The sequence below is a fragment of the Anolis carolinensis genome, chromosome 1 (genome assembly GCF_035594765.1).
Source record: "Anolis carolinensis isolate JA03-04 chromosome 1, rAnoCar3.1.pri, whole genome shotgun sequence".
Taxonomy (NCBI): Eukaryota; Metazoa; Chordata; class Lepidosauria; order Squamata; family Dactyloidae; genus Anolis; species Anolis carolinensis.
The window spans coordinates 268,425,586-268,447,473 of record NC_085841.1 but is presented as its reverse complement, the minus strand read 5'-3'; the positions used below and the strand labels follow the sequence as shown (position 1 = coordinate 268,447,473).

The window sequence follows — 21,888 nt, the reverse complement described above, 5'->3', positions numbered from 1 at the left end:
CATCAAAATATCACGATATATTGAAAACATTGACTACAAAAATGGCTTGGATAATCCAGAAGCTTGGATAAGCAAGGCTTGGATAAGTGAGACTCTACTGTAAGTAACTTTATTTTTCTCCCCCGCCACCATCTCCCAACAGGGACTTGGGGCGGCTAACAACACAAGTACAACAGTTAAAACATATTACAATAAATAAACCACAATAAAATCAACATTATAGAACAATAGGTAAAATTGAATGAACCGCCAGGTTAATGGAGGGGGGTGGTATGGAGGGGACATTTGAGCTAAAGTGCAGTAATAGAGTTACAAAGTACTGTGGGATGAACAACAAGAAAAAAAAATTAAATCATTTGCAGGGGATAGACGTCCAGTTAATTATAAAGCGGGAACAGTGCGTGGGAATTATATTGATTTAATTTAGGACATGGGGACTGAGTTTTTAACTGCTTTTTAAAAGATGCAAGGGTGGGAGCCTGCCTGATCTCCCTAGGGAGGGAGTTCCAGTTCCATCGGGGGGCACAACTGAGAAGGCTCCCTCGTCTCCGCCAAATGAACCTGCGAGGGAGGCGGGAGCGAGAGAAGGGCCTCCCCCGATGAACGAAGAGATTGTGCGGGTTCATAGGGGGAAACACGGTCACAAAGGTAGGTGGGCCCCGAACCGTTTAGTAGGAAGGAGACAAAGCATCAGCAACACAGCCAGGTGCATTAACAATCATTGATTGCAATATTCGTTTCCATCTATTGTATGGCATCGAAAGAGCAAGGAAAGACAAGTAGAAATGTTTTCCTAAGGAGTCTGTTACATATCGAATGGATAGATTTTACCAAGCTACCAGACATTTGGTATGGGAAATTGAGGCTGGATAATAAAAGGAAGACTTACTATTTCAAAGATATTTACGTAGGACCAAAATGGTCACAGTATGGGCAGATCTGAGGAGAATTTGAAAGGAAAGGAAGAGGTTGGTGACACGCAAGAGATCTTGATGTCAAACTAGAATTTGGAGGGTCACTCTCAATAGGAATGAGACCACAAACCCAACAAGTAAGGGTTCGAAGCCCTGGCGATAAAAAAGAGAGACTCTAGATAAAGGATTCCCCTTGAATTTCCCAAATAAATCTCACCAGAAAATTGAGGAAAATTGGGCGGGCATTGGATAGTCTTTGAGTTCCTCTCAGAGCGTGATGGAGTTGAAGTTTTTTTCTTTCTCTGTTTCTCAGCCAGTAAAAAGCCTGGTGGTGTCCATGATCTGATTAGCTGAGAATGGACACAACCGGGCAACTACAATTCCCAGAACCCTCTCTTGCGGTTTGTCTTATTTTAAAACATGTTATGGTTAAAACTTAAAATAATTCTAAAAAAATTAGTAGATTGGTGAATTATTTTGAAACTTGGCAGGCCTGCAGTTGTAAATGTGGTCTAAAACTGAAGTAGGTTTCATGGAGATAGGCCTTAAAATGGCTGAGGATTGAGCTTTTAATTGTAGCCAATGGGCCGAATCTTTGCCGAATGAAAGCAGAAAAACCCCTCCCATTCAAATAACTTCCCAGTAAACAGAATGAGGGGTCAGCTGACAATGGACCCCAAAACGGCATGCCTTTTGGCCGAATTGCACATCTCTAGCAGAGAGCCTTAAAAACATCCGTTAAATAGAATATTAGAGATACTGTGTTGTAGTAGAGCCTGTAAGTAATGTTGCAAGCAGTAGTATGAGTACCAGAAGGGGGATAAGGGCTACTCACGAGCAGGAGTCATATGAAGAACAGCAAAGGAAAAGGATCCGGGATATACTTATGGCACCTACTGATGAAGACACATTCGAAGGGTTTTCAAGTGACGGGGAGTCAATGAGCGAGGAAGGAGATGTGGTGGATGGGAATAGAGGCATAAAGAGGGTTACTCGGGAGCAGGAATCAGATGAAGAATGGGACAGGAAGAAGATTCGGGATATACTTACTGCTCCCACAGATGATGAGTCGTTTATGGGTTCTCTGGGAATTATGGGTCTGGGAGTGATGAGGATGAGGAGGACACAGTGGATTGGACTAAGGTACAAGAGATAAGGGATATATGTGCGGAGCCAACCTCTAGTGACACGTTTGTGGGGTTTCGGGACATGAGGATTGGCAAACGGGAGATACATCTGAATCATGGGTAAGCCTAAGTCTTGACAAGAGATGGAGGAACTGGAGGGATGGAAACGTATGAAGACAAGGGCAGCTTTAAGAGATGATGATGGGGTGGAGGCCAGCTCATCATCGGATAATGATGTGTAAGATAAAAGTAGGCTCTGAAATGGGGAACCTTTGCAGAAGGCAAAGTGTCAGTTACGTTATTGTATCGTGTGTATTTGTCGCTGCCTGTTCTCGTGTTGGGTTTTGGGTCTGGGTTCTGCAGTCTAGAGTTCGTGTTACCTGTGGATCCTCGACTTGGACTGACTTCTCGTGAGTGTGAAGTCAGTCCCTGGATTGTGGACTGACTTGACAACGACTCTTGGGCTTCTTTGGCGACGACTCTTGGACTACGGCTGGCTTTGGCAACTCCTCCTTGTAGTTAACTCTTTGGGGGCAGCGCTGTTTGTTGGAACTTTTTGTGTACAGTGCTGCTTGTTTGCTGGTTACTGTGACTGCTTTTTAATCCGGTTTTCCCTTCTGTTTAACCCGGATTATTTTCTGTTTGCTTTTTGGAGCCCAGCTTGGGTAAATTATTTGAGTTTTGGCCAGAGACACTGAAACTAAGTGTCTCTGAGCTTTTATTTGTTTTTTCAATAAACCTTTTGTTGGACTAAATAGTGTGTGTGGCTCTTTAAGGCTTTTGTGTCTCAACATACTGCCTTTTAAAAAAAATTATCTCTCAAGTGCAGTTACTACATAGGAACTAAGATTCTGGATGTTGTAGTCCAAATATGAATGTTTGCATATATTTTATAACCCGCTTTTTCCCAAATGAGATTCAAAATGGCTTATAGCATAAATTAAAACTGAATAGTTAGAACAGTATGACATACCAAAAAGCATTAAATAGTGCATTCAATTAAATATATTTTCAAGCATAAAACACTGGCATAGTAAGACAGAAACCCCAATTATACATCACCCTGGCAAGCCAAGGCTGAAGACCTGTTTAATTCATAATTGCAATACTGTCATTCTCTTCCCCTGCAGGTGATTTCAAGGCTTCAGGCCAAAAGAATAATAATGGTTTCAAACATGGTGGGTGGGAAAATCTAATTATCAGGAATGTATCCTGCTAAGACTCTGAAATCTTTGCACTAAAAAAATCTATAGAGTTGAGGAACTTTACTTTCAGTCCCTCACAAAAAGTTAATCGACCCAACATGTGCCCTTCATCTGTGCTATCTCAATACCACATTTGTTGTAAGGTAAAGGTAAAGGTTTCCCCTGACGTTAAGTCCAGTCGAGTCCGACTCTGGAGGTTGGTGCTCATCTCCATTTCTAGGCCAAAGAGTCGGCATTGTCCATAGACATCTCCAAGGTCATGTGGCTGGCATGACTGCATGGAGCAGTTTGTTGTATTCAGTACTAATTTATCCTTATTTTCTCTGTAAATGCTGCTAGCATTGAATTACAATAATATTTTTATCCCCTCCCCACATAACACGTTACCGAGCATGACCATAACTTCTAATGGGCCATGTTGTCTTATGATAGCATCATATGTCTTATGATAGCATCACTTTGGTCATTTTGACTTCATATTTCCCTGGCCCAGCAGTTAGTGAGAGGGCCCTGCTTAGCCTTCCAAGTGCTATTCCTCTGCCTCCAGAGGGAAAGGGAACAGCCAGATACAGCTCCGTGGAGCGTTGGTTGCAGCAGTCGGTCAGGGTCCCTCCCTCCTAGGATCCAGCTGCCATTGCTCTGAGGGAAAACAAGAACAACCAGAGTCTGCTAGACTTAATTCCAGACTCACTTTGCCATTCACTTTTCCTTGTGAGTCATGTCTTATTTAGATTATAAGCCAGAGAGCAGAGAACTGTCAAATATATGAATTGCAAGCTGCCCTGGAGCCTTTTTGGCGGAAGGATGATATAAACACTCTACATTCATTCATATATCCACTAATTCTAGGGTGAGTTTGGGCTAGATTTGCTCTCATCCATTTATTTGTCCTTTCAGCAATCCACAGTATCTCAGAACCTTTCTCCAGCACATTTCAAATTCGTTGATTTTCTTCTTATGACCTTTCTTCACTGTCCAGCTTATACAACCATACATAGAATTGGGATATACTATAACATGATCCTATCCACAGTCTGCTATGGCACTACATTTCCATAATGGTAGGATGGCATGCTTCTCTAAGGCGAGAGCTATATTAATGGAAGCACTGCTGTTGTTAGGGTGTCCCACACTAGATGGGCTTCTTCTGAGGAGCCAAAGTGAATGTCCCTAACAGCTCTCTAAGAGATGGCAACAGTGACACTTTAGCTAACTTGTTGGTACTCTGCAGAAGGAGGCATTGGTAAGCTGTTTCTAAATGCCTTTTACTACAAAAATCTCATAATGACACAATGCACACACATAATGGAAAACAATCATATGAAGGAAAGGCTAGGATCAGATTATTTGTTTCCATACATCATTTTTCAATAATAGAGTCAAGTCAGTGTGTTGAATTTTTTTTAATGGGAAAGAGTCAACCCAAGGCAGGCACCTTTAAAACTGACCCATTTATTTCAGCCTAAGTATCCAAGGATTAGAACCCATATTTTCAGACACAATACACTACCATGACATCTTGTGCTGAAGTAGCTGTTTTTGTCTCAAAGATGCAACAGAACTCCTTTCTCTGCCTGTTTCCTATGCTTTCCTTTATAATGGATTTAATTTTGCTTTTATTGATCCAGATCAAGTTTGTTAGAATACTCTGAAGTAAACATAGATAATTGCCTGTCATCTTGGGTTGGGAGGAAACTACAGAGTAGTCAAGTCTGCATCTTTTAAGTCTCTGAGGAGCCTGAATAGTTTATTCTGAGAACTTTAGGCCCCTGCACAGCAACAGTGGATTCTTCAAAATACTGATTTTGCCCAAACCTGCTGGAATTGTCAGATGCAATGAGAATTGTGATCTAAGCTACTTGACTGTAGTTTGATCATTCGTGCCACAATATTAGGAATATGCAATTTTTGCTTCATTTGGAAGCTGCCATATGTTTATGTTGCTAATGGATGTTTGTAATTAACACTTACATTGCAATGGTCTCATTATCAATTTTATAAGCAAGCTTGCCTGGATACAACCCTTTGCAGGAAGGAAGCTGAAACTTATTTTTTGCTTCAGCCCCCAAATTTCTAGCACTGCAGTAACTTAAAACTTCAGTTAAGCATTTGAAAAAGCAAATTAGACATCAAAAGAAAAGCATAAGGCAAAAGTAGGTAGGAAAATGTACCTGGGGCATATTTGCACTCAACTAAACTGCCTGGTATTGATGAGCATCTAGATACCTGAGCACAGATTATTCCTTTTAAAATAGGGTTATTTTCATTGTATCCTGAGCCTTCCCCATCACCATTCCTACATAGACCTGGCACTATGTTTTCTTGTTTTGTTTTATTTTACTTTATGTTATGTTACTTAATGTTATTTTACCATATGTTATTTATATGTTCCCTTTCTTGGTCTGGCACCAAGGCAGCCTATAACAAAATGAAAAATATATAGCTAAAATCTATTTAATATAGAGTTAAAACATTAACAAAGCAATTCTGTTACAAAGTTTAAAATTAAAACAGTGGAATAACACATTAAAACATAGTAAAAATGATAAAAGTGTAACACAACTCATTAAAAGATGCCACTACCACAGTAAGTTGAGAGCCAATGTCTTGCTTAAATGTAAGAGAGCGGAGAAGGGATCAGCCAAGCCTTCTGTGGGAAGGAGGTCCACAGATGAAAAAGCTTCCTCCCGCATCCTCATCAAATGCAACTATGATGGGACAAGATGGAGGAAAAGCCTACCATGACTATGTCAGCCCTGGCCATCACACAAGAAATGCAAAGAATTATGACCGTTCTCAGACCATAGAACTATCTTATAATAGAAAGTAGGCTAGCACTTTCTCCATTGTCCTTCCACTGCCAGGCAAATTCTGTAATGGGAAGGAATGAAAGCAAGGATCCATGGGATTGTGACAGGGAAATACAAGTTAAAACATTACAGTCTTGCTTTGTGGTGTCCCAGTCTTGCCTTGTAAGAATTGTAACAAAACAGCTTGCCTTTCCATAGGACTATAGTGAATAATAACAATTCAGTATGCGACTGTAATTATGACAATGTTTGCTCACACCACGGTGGCACCATCAGTTTTGATTCAGTTGGAACTCCTTAAGCATAAACGGTTGAGAGGTGGAACCGTGTTTTAAATGATCAAACACTTTTTCAAAAGCAAGCAATCAGGAGTGTGTCACCAAATCAAGCCCAGCTGCCTCAGCAAGAATGAATGTCTGTGAAGCGTGATCTTTGGTGGCTTGGCCTCCAACTCTCACCTGACTCATGCTTGCTTGCCTAACAGGTCCCAAGCCTTCTATGAGTTCAGCATCACTGACTCCGCTGTGCTGCACATTTTATATGGGAATATGGCGTTCTGAATTGTGCAGCTGGTGCCTTCAAGGGAAAGAGCTGGTTTGAACATGTATGAACTTAAACATATATTTTCTTCCCCAATACACATTTAGCAAATTTGCTGATTCAGATCTCAGTTTAGAATATATACCTTTTGTCATATTCTCAGAGAAACTGGTTTCATTGAGTAAAAGCCAAAGGACAAAGGAATTCTGAAACATACACATAATAAGCTTCTGAATTTAAGGAATTTAAGAAAATAACATTTTAGGAAATAACAATAACATAAGACAACCCCATCTTCACTGCAACATTGTTATAGCATACACATTTCTGAACCAGAGGACCTTCGTAAACATTGATTTGCAACTCCTACTATTCACAGCAAAGCCAAGCATTCTGGCAGGGAATGGTGGGGTTCACAAGTTTAACATGTGAGTCTTCATGTGTTGCAGTTCAACACAGGCTTCTACATCACTCTTCCTATTTTATTCACTCCATAGCCCTGCAACGTAGGCAGACTGACAGAGATAGTGGTTGGCCAAGGTGTACACTTAATGCAGTGTTCAAGGCACACAATTAATGCAGTTTGACACCACTTTCACTGCCATAGCTCAATGCTGTGGAGTCCTGGAATATGTAGTTTGGTAAAGTGCCAGCACTTTTTGGCAGGGAAGGCTGAAGACAGTAAACTACAATTTGCATGATTCCATAGCATTGGGCTGTGGCAGGTAAAGTGATGTCAAACTGCATTAATTTTAGTCTAGATGCACCCTAAGTGTGTTTCATTGCTCAGTGGAGACTTGTACCACGTTTCTATCTAACCCTGGAACAACTATAGCACATTGCTTCTCAACAGGATTAGAAGTGAGGAAAAGGATTAGAAATCTTTTGGGGTTATTTTATTTCCAAGAAAACTACAAATACAGCCCAACTTAGCCTGGGGAACACTCTGTCTCTCCCTGCCTCTCTTTTGAAAAGACTATTGTTTAAGATGTGAAGGAGACATCTGTTTCTGCGAGTGTTTTTACAACACAGAGCTTCCTCCTGGGTAAAGATTTCTTGAGGCAGCTTGGCTTGAACATTAGGAAAGGTTGTGGCTGCATGAGCCAAATATTACAGCCCTGCAGCTGGCATGATATGATTTTGCTACATCTGACATTTTTCATGAGGGTCTTGCGTGTTACTTCCCTCCCCTCCATTCCTAATCACTTCTTTACACAGCCTTGTAAAAATAAGAAGCATTTGTAAACTTAACCTTGTTTCATTCATACAAATGAACCAAGAAGTCCATTAAGTACAAAATATGCTCAGCAAAGTAAGTCCAGAGGGCTTACATACTAGAATGTAAGCCGCCCCGAGTCCCCTTGGGGAGATGGCGGTGGTGTATAAATAAAGTTATTATTATTATTATTTTATTATGACACAGCAAACAAGATAGATATGTTATTATTGTTATTATTATTATTATTACAACATCATAGTAAAAAGGTGTCACTTTCATAAAATGAAAACATCAAATAAAAACATCAATGCTACTGTTGTTGTCCTAGTTTAGGCAGTATGGCAAGCTAGAACTATTTATGTGGGTTTGCAACCAAGTCTAGTCTTCAGATTATGCAGATGAGTGAGTGATTTCTTCCTCAAAAGCTGGAAAACAGTTGCTTTTTATAACAAGAAGGAACATTGTTTTTTAGGTGCCACTTTGCTGAGCAATCACGATTCAGAAAAAGTAACTTGTTGAAAGGAGGTTGACTGTAGCTTGTTACTTCTAAGTGCTGGTTCATACCTTTGTATCACTATCTTGCCATACATTAATGTCAGATTTCCTTCACAGCATTTTAGAATTGGTGTTCAAATTTATTTTTGACCAAGGGTGAGCCAATTGATTGGCTTATTTACATTACCCTGAGTTTTCTCAGGTTCTTAGAAAAGTAGCATATAATAAATATGACATGCTTATCCATGGACTCAACATCTGTGGTTTCACTAATCAACATTCTAAAAAAAAAAAAATGCACCCCAGAAGTGTTGTGAGCCTTTCTAGGTCACAATTATATGGTATGTTTCCAGCCGAAGTGTACTCAAGATATAGGGTTCACTGTTAACCGCAGATACAGGTATTCATAGAGTGCTTGTGTGTGTGTGTGTGTGTTTCTTGGAACAGATTCCCTGCAGATACAGGGATTGTATTGTATATGTGCTCCTCATGTGATTATCCACCCAGGCCACCTACAAGGGCAGGCTGCTTCTCTTAGACTCTCATCTACACTGGCCATTTAATGCAGCTTCAAACTTGTATTGAAGAAAGTGGCTTTGCTGTGCAGGTGATTAATAAGAAATCCTGGAACCAGTTTGAGGTCTTGGTGGTGATTGCACAAACCATGAAATATATGAAATATAGCCAGCCTATGACATCTGGTATTCTCTGACAGTCTTCCTTCCAAATATTAGCCCTGTCTGATCCTGCTTAGATTCCAAGATCAGATGAGATCAGGTGCCTTCAGGTTATATATGCCTTCCTTAGGATATTTATTGTGCAACATGGTAAATTTCTTATTTATTTATTTATTTATTTAATTTATATACCGCTCTTCTCCCCCAGGGGGACCCAGAGCGGTCTTACATAATGGCAAGATTAATGCCACATATAATACAAAATATAGTAAAACAAACAATCGTAAAAACACACTTAAAAACCAATATTATACCCCATTTAAAACAGTAAAGCACTGTGTGGCCATTACAACAGGGCCAGTAGCATTGGGCCAAAAGTCAGAGCCAGTCTGTATTCAATTACACATTAATCCAGCGAATACATCAGATTATATCGACCGTATCTTAGGATGGGCCAAAAGCTTGGTCCCACATCCAGGTCTTCAGCTGCTTCCTAAAAGACATGAGTGAGGGGGCTTCCCTAATCTCCCTTGGCAAGGAGTTCCACAGCCACGGAGCCACCACCGAAAAAGCCCTGTCCCTCGTTCCAGCCAAATGCACCTGTGACGGCGGCGGGACCGAGAGCAGGGCCTCACTGGAAGATCTTAATCTGCGGGGCGGCTCATAGGGGGAGATACATTCGGAGAGGTAAGTTGGACCAGAGCTTTTGTGTGGTTTGGAATTGTTTAGTGACTATGTAACAGAAATGGCTGCATTTCACTATTTCATAAGGTATATCACTTCTACATCTGTCAAGATTTCAGAGTAGGCACATGATTTTTAAAAATTTCATGCAACACTATTTATAGAAAAAAAAATCTCATTATAACACATGTCACACGAAAACGTGGTTTGCTCCTTCTCGTGTTTTTTCTCCACTACCTTGCCTTTTGACAGCTCATTTTCCAGGAGAATAAAATCTGTCCATCTGGCAATCTGTGTGCGCGTTGCACTTATACCCCACTCTAGTTGGAAAGGCTCCCAGTAAAAAGAGTAAAGCTCTTATCTCGGGCTTACAAAAGGCACGGAAGAGCAGAGAGGGAAAACGAAACAAGAAAGCGACCAATTCTCAGTGCTATACATTTAATATAATAACCAGCTGTAATACACACATAATGTTGGGGTTGTGATCCATTCATGAACATGGACAGCTGGGCCAAAAATAAATGCAAAGCAAGAGGAGAAGCTAAAGAATAGCTGCTCTTTCAAGTAAGTCCAGTGGAGGGATCCTGATTATGTTTTTATCAGCCTCATGGAATGATTTCTGGAAGGAATATAAGGAAGAGGCAAATGCTGCTCAGGGGATCCTGGGAGATACAGTTAAAAAGTAACTTTTCCCCAGCTACAGATGTTGCCCAGTAGATTATTTCCTTGATGTCTACAATCTGTATATTATTCTGGAATGGAATCCCAGTGCTGTCTCTCTTTTGTAATATTCTACTTTAGAAGTAAAATAAAAAAGAAAGGGAGTTATTTTCTTTGGTCCCCACCACAACTGTTTCTGTAAATACCTCAGCTATAGAATCTGAATCTTCAGTGGTTAGGCCAATGCGTTCTTGAGAATCTGAGGGTCATTCTAGCTCATCAAAGTCCATAATGTCTTGCTTGTCACATCAAAGTAAAGAAACAGTGGTGGGCAGTTTCCATAGTATTGAGCCATGGGAGGTAAAGAGATGTTAAACTGCATTATTTCTACAGTGTATATGTACCCTCCATCTCTAAAGAGCCCCACCTAAAGGAGACTAGAGTATGGTCGATTTTCAGGGGCCCAGTGGCAGTTGCAGGAAACTTATGCCTTTTCTACACAACTGTATAAATTCCAGATTATTTGCTTTCAACTGAAATATATGGCAGTGTAGACTCAGATAATCTAGTTCAAAGGAGATAATGTGGATTATCTGCTTTGATATTCTGGATTATATGGCAGTGTAAACGGGCCCTTAGAGTGCATCCACACCATGGAATTAATTCAGTGTGACATTACTTTAACTTTAATGGCTCAATACTACCGTATGGAATCATGAGAGCTGTAGTTTGATGAGGCACTAGCATTATTTGGCAGAGAAAATTGCAACCCTCATTATTCCGTAGCATTGACCCCGAGATAGTGGAAGTGGTGTCAAAGTGCATTAATTCTGCAGTGTAGGTACACTCCTACTCTAGTTGAGGATTACAGTGTTCCCTCACTTGTCACTGGGGTTAGGTTCCAGGACCACCCGCAATAAGTGAAAATCCGCAAAGTAGGGGCACTAAATTTATTTTAATATTTATACATTATTTTAGTAGTTATACACTATTTTAAATCTTTATCAACAAATTGTGTATTGATAAATCGCCTCCTTCTCCTCCCGTTGCCACTTGGGCACATTTTCTCTCCCTTTGGCTTCTCCTTCCTCCCTTCCTTAGGCTGTAAATTGTAATTTTTTATTATTTATAATAGTATTTTAGAGTTTATTGAAAAACTGTGAAACAGCGAATCCGTGAAAAGTGAACTGCGAAGTAGCGAGGGAACACTGTATTTGGTCAATCTTTTCCAGGATTGCTGATGTTTGCTGGATGTTTCAGTAACATAATTATAATGCCTCAAAAACAAAGTGATGCATTTGGAAAAATTCCACTGTCAAAAAGTGCTTCCCAAGAAGCAAGAGTCTGGCAACAAGTATCATTTTTCCTAACATGCCAGGATTTCTACCATACATTGGTTCCAGCTGCTTCTTTCCTAGAAATTTTCTGCAAACCAGCTGTGGGCCACCACTTTGAGTAACACTGTTTAGAACAGATGTTCTCATCCCATCCCTGTTGGACTACAACTCCCATTGTCCTCAGGCAGCACAGCCAGTCTGCATAATGAGACCTAAGGCCTCTGGAAGGCACTGTCTTGGGGAAGGATGTAGAATAATGAGTAGTCTGGATGTGCAATTCAAGACAGACCTTTCATTCAGAGAGAGGAAGAAAAGCAAGGAAATTAGTGATTAGGGCAGAGAGGCTGTCAGCCCCAAGCACTTTCTTTTCCATTATTATCTCTTCTGTGACAGGTGTTCAAGCAAAAGGCAGCTGTTGGGCTTACTCTCAATGTCTGTTGATGGTCATAAGTGAGACTGAACGTCAAGCATGATTTCGTCTTACTCACATTTTATTAACTCAGTCAAAGTGATCAAAGCAATGCAGAAAGAAACCCAGTAAATGGGATGTCTTGAATTTATTAGCAGTGGTTGTAATGAGCAGTTTTCAAGTGCAGGCCCATAGTTACATCCCTAGGAAGAGTCCAAAAATACAGGCAGCTCAGCTCAGGAAAAACAAGAGAAATGTGAAGCTTGGTGGTGGCAGACATCATTGCCTTTCATTCAGAAAAAAGACACATAGGGTGCATTTACACTGTAGAATGAAGGTTGTTTCACAATACTGTAACTGACATGGTTCAATGCTATAGAATCCTGGGGATGATAGCTAAAGGTAAAGGTTTTCCCCTGACATTTAGTCGTGTCCCACTTTAGGGGTTGGTGCTCATCTCCATTTCTAAGCTGAAGAGCCGGCATTGTCCGTAGACACGTCCTAGGTCATGTGGCCGACATGACTGCATGAGCACCGTTACCTTCCCACCAGAGCGGTACCTATTGATCTACTCACATTTGCATGCTTTCGAACTGCTAGGTTGGCAGAAGCTGGGGCTAATAGCAGGAGCTCACTCCGCTCCCCGGATTTGAACTGCCAACCTTTTGTTCAGCAGCTCAGTGGTTTAACCCACTGCACCAGCGGGTGCTCCAGGGGGTTGGTAGTTTGGAGTACTATTTGGCAGAGAAGGCTGGAGACTTGGAAAAATTACAGCCAAAATTTCATAGCAGTGAGCCATGGCTGTTAAAGTGGTGTTGTCATCATTATCAGTGATCCTTCGTGGCTATCATTGTCTTTCAGAAGTAGAATCTTGGTGGTAGGTCCATAAGTGACTGACTACAGAGACCTATTCTGGATCTGCATGATCTATCACAAAGAGGACATCAATTTCCAGATGGATGCCTTCATAGACTCAGCTAACCTTGATTTTAATACAACATTTAGCTTTCACATTCCGTAAGCTGCCTTTCCAATAGTTGTTTCTACTTGATGATTCCATCCTCAAATGGTTATGAAAATGTTTCTAAAAGGAATGACTCAACTGTTGGCAACATTATCACTGGCTGATTACTGTTCTCCATGCCTTCCTCCTCAGGAACCACACAAATGACACATGCCTATGTTCAGAACTTTCAAATGTTATTTTTTGGGGACGGTATCTCCCAGAACTCCCCATTTGCAGAAGTGAGGAGATTGTAGTGCAAAATGTGATTTTTCCAATGTTCCTCTATCCAATACTTGTAGCTGGTGGTAAATCTGAAATTTTGTGAAATGTCAGCAACAGAAAATATAATAAGCAGGGCCACATGCTATGCTGATATGAAAACTCTGAATGTGTGATCCTTTATTCAAGAAATTGTTAGAGGACTTCTGTTTCATGGCCATAGGTCCTACCATGCTGGCTTGTCATGCTTTCGCATGTGCTTTGTAATGCAGAATGATGGGATGTGCTGCACAGCTGGTAATGCTGGGAAGAAAGATGGTTTTTCATTTGCAGCATGGGATAATGAGAGGATGTGTGAGAAAGGAAAAGCAAACCTTGAGTTACCAAGTTCATTCCTGTAAGAAACCTGATACAAGAGGAAAGGAGAGGTAAGGCCTGGGCTGACAGACTGTTCCGGGTTGTTAATGAATGGGAGTAAAGTCCACAAAAACACTGTAACTGAAAAGTTTTCTGGAGTGTTGTCTGGACTGTACGGCATCTTCAAAGGATTCAAGACACACAGAGATGGGAAGATCCTCTAAAAGTGCCAGCCACAGATGCAGGTGAAATGTCAGGAGAAAAACTTCTAGAACACGGCCATACAACCCAGAAACCACACAACATCCCAGTGATTCCGGCCTTTGATAATACATTGAAAAAATTTCAGTTCTGACAACAGTTGTGTGCTGAGATCAACTTTTGTTTCCTGAATAAAGTCATATGAATCTGCCAAAAGCTTGTGTTTCTGAAATGGTTAGCCAGTAGGTGCATTACTTTGCTGGGTCTATGCAGTTCCTTCCTCTCTCTGCATTGCTAATTTAAGCAGGATGAGAGCAGATACAACCATAGGGAGAAATACAGGTTTTCCCACTGTTTGTGTCCATTGTTGCTATGCAGCAGGGTGTGGAGTAAGAGCCTGGGGACGTTACCCTTGTGAACTACAACTTTTTAAATCTTTCAGCCAGCATGATCATTGGCGGCGGGGCTCTGGGAAGCGAGGTCCTAATAAATAATAACTTCCCAATTTCTTGAATAAATGTATGTTGGAAGAGTAGATGTATGGGAAGAATGAAGCACTATATATACTTCACAACCTCTTAGGATGCCTGCTATAGATGTGGGCAAAACGTCAGGAGAGAGTATGTCTGGAACATGGCCATACAGCCCATAAAACACACAACAACCCTGTGATTCTGGCCATGAAAGCCAATGCTCTTCTCTGCAAACCCCCCCCCCCCCCCCCGCACTATTTTGATCCACCAAATTGCTAAATGTGAGCAAGGGAAGAGGAAGACAACTGGGGAGGCGTGTCCAAGGTAAAATAAAAGGGAAAGGGGAGCTTAGGCACTCCCTTTCTTCTTTGCTTGCTTTCTGCAACTCTCTCTAATGCTATTTTGTACTCTGGCATCAAATACAGGACTGGAAAACCCATGGTTGTTGTCAAGTAAGTAGTTCCACTGTGAGATTGAAGCTCCTCTTCCTGGCTTGAACAGGACTCTTTTACAGATGTGACAATGTTCAGGAGCATTCTCTACCTCCATCTTTGTTGGACTTTAATTCTCACCCCCTCAGACCATGCTTTGGCGGTGAACAATGAGAGTTGTGGACATTTAAGACATCATCATCATCAGCTGATATTGGGTGGACCACTATTTCCACTCCTGCCTTTTCTGTTCTAATCTTCTGAATAACCACAAGTTCTTGATGGTGGACTAATTCCTTTGGACTCTTGAGAAACTACACTGCTAAATTTGACTGTTTCTCAAAGAAACAGAAAGAAATGGACCATGAACAATAAAATCACTGTATAGCCAGTCAAAGCTAACAAAACATTTTTTTTTCTCTTTTATACAGCATTTTGGATGTTTATAGAACTTCACCTACATTATTTTAGCCATCCTTATGATATACTCATTGACAGCCTGAGTGATGCCATGTTTTGAGGGTTGGGTCGGGATTCTGGGAGATGACAATTTAGATCCTTACTCAGTTACAGAAATCCACTGGGCGGCCTTCAGAAACACTTTCTCAGTCTCAAAGGGAGGCAATGATAATAAACTGCTTTTGAATAAATCTATATCATGGAGTTGTCATAGGTTTTGAGTTTTTTCCATGTCAGGAGCAACTGCAAGTGTCTTCTGGTGTGAAAGAATTGGCTATCTGCAAGGATGTTGCCCAGGGGACACTTGGATGTTTTACCATCCTTGTAAGAGGCTTCTCTCATGTCCCCACATGGGGAGCTGGAGCTGACAGAGAGAGCTCATATGCACTCTCTCAGGATTCGAACCGGTAATCTTCAGGTCAGCAACCCAAACTTCAGGTCAGCAGTCCTGCCGGCACAAAGGTTTAATCCATTGCACCACCAGGGGCTCCAATAGTTATGTGACTATTGTTATGTGACTTGAAGGCACATAACAACTTTTATCTTCATATAGCAAATGCAAGATTCCAGGGTTTGGCCCAAGATATTAAGCTTCCTGAGGCAAAGCCCAAGATGTATCTTCCACACCCAACATAATGACACTCAGCAGACTACCAATTGACTTTTTTTTCCCCAGTAATGGCAGGACAAAGATTCCCACCAACACCCGAGAAAAAGAGGAGGTGCAGCACCGTGCTTCCCATTATATGTTGCTTGAGGCAAACATCTGTTTATCTGATTATAGGGTTGGAACTCAGGCCAAAATTGGGACTTGCCAAAAGCACCTCTGAAATTGTATGTTTTCTTTACTCAGAATACTGGAACCTAGGTCATCTTATGAAGCTGAGTGGTGGGAGTCCACGGAGAGGCAAAAAGAAGCATTTCTTCCCAGATAATTTGCTAAAAACAAGTACTGATACAGCATCAGGACTTCAATGCTACCAGTCCTCATAGAAACTCGCCTGCAATAGCAGAGGCAATGAGCCTTTATATATCACCTCTTAGGGAACATCAGGGTGCAAGACTTGATGCAGATTTATCAAAATACCCCTAGAATGGAATTAAGTCTCTGTATGTGTCTGCCTGTGCACATTCAAGTTGCCTGTTGACCTGTAATGACCTTGTTTTGCAGGCCAAAAATTGTGATTTGCGAGTTCTTTTCTCTGAAATACAGTCTACGGCACCTGGTATTCCCTGGCAGCACTGAACCCAAGTACTAATCAGACTCTGCTCAACTTCCTAAATCAGACAGGATCTGGTGCATTCATGATATTTAAGATATTAAGACTTTACCTCTAATCCCAAATTTGCAAGTGCTTTTATATTAATGAAACACATGAAAGTGCACAGCATGTAATTCATATAAATGGAGTGCTGGGATTTCCCTCTAGCAACCTTTTAGCATGAGGAGGACAGGGACAAAGGCTTGATCTAAATGCTCATTTCCCTTTGAACGTTTAGATCAAGCCAGCCTTCTGTGGTAGGTTTGGATTAGTGCAATGCTAGCAAATTTTCCTGTTAACAGATTGTCCGGATGAGCACATTTCATGGCTGTGTCAGATTTCTGAGTGCAATTCAGCATTTCATGGCAATTATGATATCAGACATTTAGGAAAATAAAGTGAACATTTCACATAATTTATTTGGAATGGCCACATCAAAGGAAAAAAGCAACATAAAGACAGGTGCTTCCTTGAAAGGCAGTCAACAAAAATAAATACAAAAGACAGATCCTACAAATAATATAAATTATGTTCTTTTCCCCATCTGGAGACGTTGAGCAGTCTTTGCATTTTATAAATAGAAAATGAACAGTAGTTTACAAGCTGGTCTCCTTTTCCGTTAGCCAGACCATGTGTTTTCTAAGTCTCTTTGGTCAGTAAATGCCTTTTGGTGAAAACCTGATTATTCTGCTCAGCAGCATCAGATTTGATGAAATCTAGCTTTTGGCACCCGGCTTTGCTTTCCTTCATTGGTACCTTCTTCCAGTGCAAATGAATCCCAGTCCAAGGCAACTGGATCTTGTTTGCCATCCAAAGCTAAGCTCTAGAGGAAGAGAAAAGTAGAAAACCATCAAGGAAATGAAAGTGAATACATTTTCTGCAAAGAAAATTATTAACTGTGCTTCCTTTTTCTGATCAAGTTTTTTACTTGTGGCTGTAGGTTAGACATCACGCTTTCCTCCAAAGCCTTGTATGTGTAACACACTTGTGCCGCTCCTAAAGATGGTGTTGACATTTGACTCCCATCGTAGGCATTGTCAATCAGGTGCTTGCCCTGCACTAGAGTATCACAACAATAACATGCAAGGCAATGCTGAAGTTTTATTCAGAAATAGGTCTGTTGAGCTCAACGAGATTTCCTTTTTTGGAAGCCAGTGTGCTGAAGTAGTTTGAGCACTGGGCTACTGACTCTGGAGACCAGGGTTCAAATCTCCACATGGCAATGTAAACCACTAGGGCAGTGGTTCTCAACCTGTGGGTCCCTAGGTGTTTTGGCTTACAACTCCCAGAAATCCCAGCCAGTTTACCAGATGTTCGGAGTTCTGGGAGTTGAAGGCCACAACTGGGGACCCACAGGCTGAGAACCACTGCACTTGGGCATCCCTAAATCAGAAATGACTTGAAGGCAGCCAAGAGCAACAAGAGTACATCTAGGATTGCATACGCTTGCTGAGCCAGGATGGTGTGGTTGTTTGAATGCTGGACTAGGACTCCAGAAGACAAAGATTTGAATCCCTACCTTGTGCAAGTCAGACTCTCTGACTCAGAAGAAGGCAATGCCTAACCTCTTCTGGTGGAAGAAATCTTGACAAGAAACTGGATTTAGCTTTTTTTCCTACCCTTCTCAGCCTGACCTTGCGGTTTCAGACAAGAAACTGCTAAGAATCACCTTGAGAGTATGTCACAGCAACAAGCTTGCTGAATTCGAACTCCCCCTTGTTCCTTAAGTGCTTAGAAGAGTCCCTTTGTTCTCTCTCCACTTCCAATGTAGTTTATTTACAATTGTAGACAGAGGCGGTCCAACCATAAGGCGAAATAGGCATTTGCCTGTGGCGCCATCATCCCTGGGGCACCATCGTCCTGGGAGGAGGGCACCACTCTCCACCTCCTTCTCTTTCGGGCCTTCCAGCGGCCGCGCTGGGCCTTCCGGCCAGCGCAGACCCACCTTCGCACCACGCAAGCCCACCTTTGGGGCCTTCAGAGATTGTGAGGTCTGTAGGAACTTGGAAGCTAGGTATGTGGGGTTTATATATCTGTAGAAGGTCCAGGGTGGGAGAAAGAACTTTTATTTGAAGCAGGTGTGAATGTTGTAATTAATCACCTTGATTAGCATTTAATGGCCCTGTGGCTTCAAGGCCTGGCTTCTTCTTGCCTGGGCGAATCTTTTTTTGGGAGGAGTTAGCTGTCCCTGATTGTTTACTGTCTGGATTTCTTCTGTTTTCAGAGTGTTGTTCTTTATTTATTGTCCTGATTTTAGAGTTTTTTTTAATACTGAGGGATATTTGGGTTATCTAAGTCCACACTGCCCTATATCCCTGTTCAATGTTTAGTGCTAAATTTGCAAATATAGTAATTCCTACATAACATTACCATGTATGCTTTTTCTATTGATTTGTTGTAAAACATGATGTTTTGGTGCTTAATTTTTAAAATCATAATGTAATTTGATGTTTTATAGGCTTTTCCTTTATACTTCCTTATTATCCAACATTTTCGCTTATCCAACGCTTTTATTTTTCAGTGATTGGTTTGGGGGGGCGCCAAAATTCTGTTCGCCTACACTTGAAAAATACCTAGGGCCGGCTCTGATTGTAGAGAAAGGATTTCCACTATGTTCGAATAAAAGCATGCACCACATGGCTAGTCCAGTTCAGGCTATCTGGCAGGAAGAGGATGTCTGAATCATCTTTTTTTCTCCATAAAAGGAGTCTGTTTGTACCAGTACAGCTCTGTGAACCAGTTGCGCCAAGGGACACTGGCTTAGGGAACATCTACGTGCGGATCCCAGCTTCTTTCCCCTTTCTCTGTAGTCTCTCTTTCACCAGTCATCCCCTTCCAACTGCAACAAGGTGGACTATAAGTATCCAGTTGTGCTCTCAAGTCAATGGGAAGCAGCAACCTGTATTGGCCTCACTGGGGTGTGTATTTGTGTGCAAGATTAATCCATCCACAATTGACTCCCTTAGGATTACTTACTACTATAAGCCAGGAACATTTGCAGCTGAGTGTCACAAGCACATCTATGGGGAGTAAAGTGAGCAAGTGGTGGAACACCCTTCCCTTTTAGTTTGTAATTGTAAACACCTCACACCCAAAAAAGTTAGGAAACACCACTGAATCTGCATACATGGATTATTCATTTCATATCCATCAATGCAGAGCAAGAGGCCAAGATCTTGCAGGAAACCTTGGTGGCAGGCCCGTAGCCAGGATTTTGATTTGGGGGCAGGGGCAGGGCTGGGATTTTGATTGGGGTGGGGGTGAGTCGGAGTGAGAGAGGATCTACCCTAGCAAACCCGAGTGCAAGCTGAGGCAGAAGGCTGCCCTGGGTGTAGGAAGGGATGCTGTAGGAAGGGATGTATTGTTATCCCAATACCCCCATGCATATGGGATATATTGAGCATGGGGATCAGATCATGATATGAATAAATGTAACAGTTTAAATAATAAATGTAAGGCCTTCTCGCGGACCACACTGAGATTTTTTTTGGGGGGGGGGGGACTGAAGCCCCTCAAGCCCCCCCCCGCTGTGTTGTTGAAGGCTTTCATGGCCAGAATCACTGGGTTGCTATGAGTGTTCATGTTCCAGAAGCATTCTTTCCTGACGTTCCTTGGCTAACAATGAATAGCCTTTCAACTTCAAAGTCCGGCTGTTTCCTGCCTCGGGGGAATCTTTTATTGGGAGGTGTTAGCTGGCCCTGATTGATTCATGTCTGGAATTCCCGTTTTTTGAGTGTTGTTCTTTATTTACTGTCCTGATTTTTGAGTTTTTTTAAATGCTGGAGGCCAGATTGTGTTCATTTTTACTGAGGCCATACAGTCTGGAAAACTAGGGCCATAGCCAGAAAAAAAATGGGGTGTGTGTGTGACGTTTTTTTTTTTTAGCGAATCATGAAGAGTAGTTCCATAACACGAAATAATTTAGAAATCCGGCTCAATTGATAAACTTCAGTGGACACTCATGGGGATTTGGTTAACCAGTTAAAATTCATAAGTAAACCAGTTTTTTTTAACCTGAAAATTTGGGAGCGAGGCTGAACCCCAAATTCCCCTTGGCTACAGCCCTGGGGAAAATTCACTGCAACCCACCGATTCTAGCCATGAAAGCCTTCGACAACGCATATCCAGTAAATGTTTGTTTCATGGCCATCAACAACATCAACCAGGAGAAGTTTCCAATCCCCTCTAGATCAGGTCAGTGATGGTTTTGCTGCTAGAGAGCAAGAAAAGCCGGAGGAGATCCGGGAGGGAGGAGCAGGCGTCCAAGGGAGCATCTACACTCGTCAATTAATGCAGGTGACACTGCTTAAAGCTCAAGTTTTACATAGTCTTTAGCCTTCCCAGCCAGAGTGCTCCCTGGTGCCTCCCCCCCCCCCGGGGCAGGTGAAGTAAGGGGGCGGCAGGGGGTGCAGGGATATATGCCCACCCTCCCGTCGGGGCGTCTCACCGTGTGGCTCAGGAGGCGCGGGCGAGCCTGGGTCGGCGCGTGGGCGGCTTGGCGTGGGGGGCGCGCGCCGTGGCCTGCTCCTCCTCCTCCTCCTCCTCCTTCTGCCGCCGGCTGTGGAAGTCCCGGAGGGCGCGCTTGTTCTGGAAGTCGATGAGGGCGAGGGTGATGGAGGCGTTCCAGCAGCTCTCCCCGGGGCAGCGGAAGTCGATCTCCCTCCGGTCGGTGGTGACGATGGTGAAGTAGACGTACTTGCCGGTCCGCTCCACGCAGTCCACCTTCTGGATGGCGCCGAAGCGCAGCTCCTTCCTCCCGCCGCCCAGGCCCCCGCCCGCCGCCCCCTTCCCGCCCTCCGGGGAGAAGAGGCTCAGCCCGTCCGCCCGCAGCTCCGCCCGCTTCTTCTTCCACAGCTGCAGCAGGCTCGCGCTCCGCTTCTCCAGCTCCCCCGCCCGCAGCACCGCCGACGACGACGAGGACGGAGACGCACAAGAGTCCTTCATGCTCCCACACGCGCCTTGCCCCGATTCGAAAGAATCACTCTCCACGCTCCTCTCCTCTCCCCTCCCGGGTGGCACTGGCGGACCCGCCACGCGGAGAGCAGCCTTTATAGCCTCCCCAAGCCCCGCCCTCTCGCCGCCCCCGCGATTTCCCCCTCCCCGGAGTCATTCCGCGCTTCTTCCCCGCGCCGGATGTTTCCACCTGGGTGGGGCCTGGTTCATCGAGGCTGGGTGCGCGCAGTCGCTTCCAGAAACCAAGGCAGCCTCTTGATTCCCTTACTATAGCCATGACCCGGCCGTGGGTTCTTTGGACGGCTAGCAATACAGAAAAAACTCGTCCTTTGTTTCACTCAGCATAGAGACAGGAGAGAACAAGCGCCGTCCTTTGTTCTTTTTGCCCTGACTGCCCCCAACTGCACGCCTTCCTTATTGGTAGAGAGCTAAATGTGAGAATAGACTTGG

The 21,888-nt window shown here is 42.8% G+C and overlaps 1 protein-coding gene across 1 annotated transcript; it reads right to left on the bottom strand.

Moving 5' to 3' along the window:
• Window positions 1-16,879: 16,879 nt before the first annotated feature.
• LOC100560168 (pleckstrin homology-like domain family A member 2) lies at window positions 16,880-21,530 on the bottom strand. The gene is made up of 2 exons (XM_003214817.4): window positions 20,933-21,530; window positions 16,880-17,308 (listed from the first exon to the last, which is right to left on the bottom strand). Exon 1 carries the CDS (start codon window positions 21,427-21,429, stop codon window positions 20,941-20,943), a length of 489 nt encoding a protein of 162 aa, XP_003214865.1. The 5' UTR covers window positions 21,430-21,530; the 3' UTR covers window positions 16,880-17,308; window positions 20,933-20,940.
• Between the last annotated feature and the right edge of the window lie 358 nt (window positions 21,531-21,888).

Excerpts from the sequence above, each read along its gene's own strand:
- LOC100560168 (XM_003214817.4), bottom strand. The coding sequence starts at position 21,429 with ATGAAGGACTCTTGTGCGTCTCCGTCCTCGTCGTCGTCGGCGGTGCTG.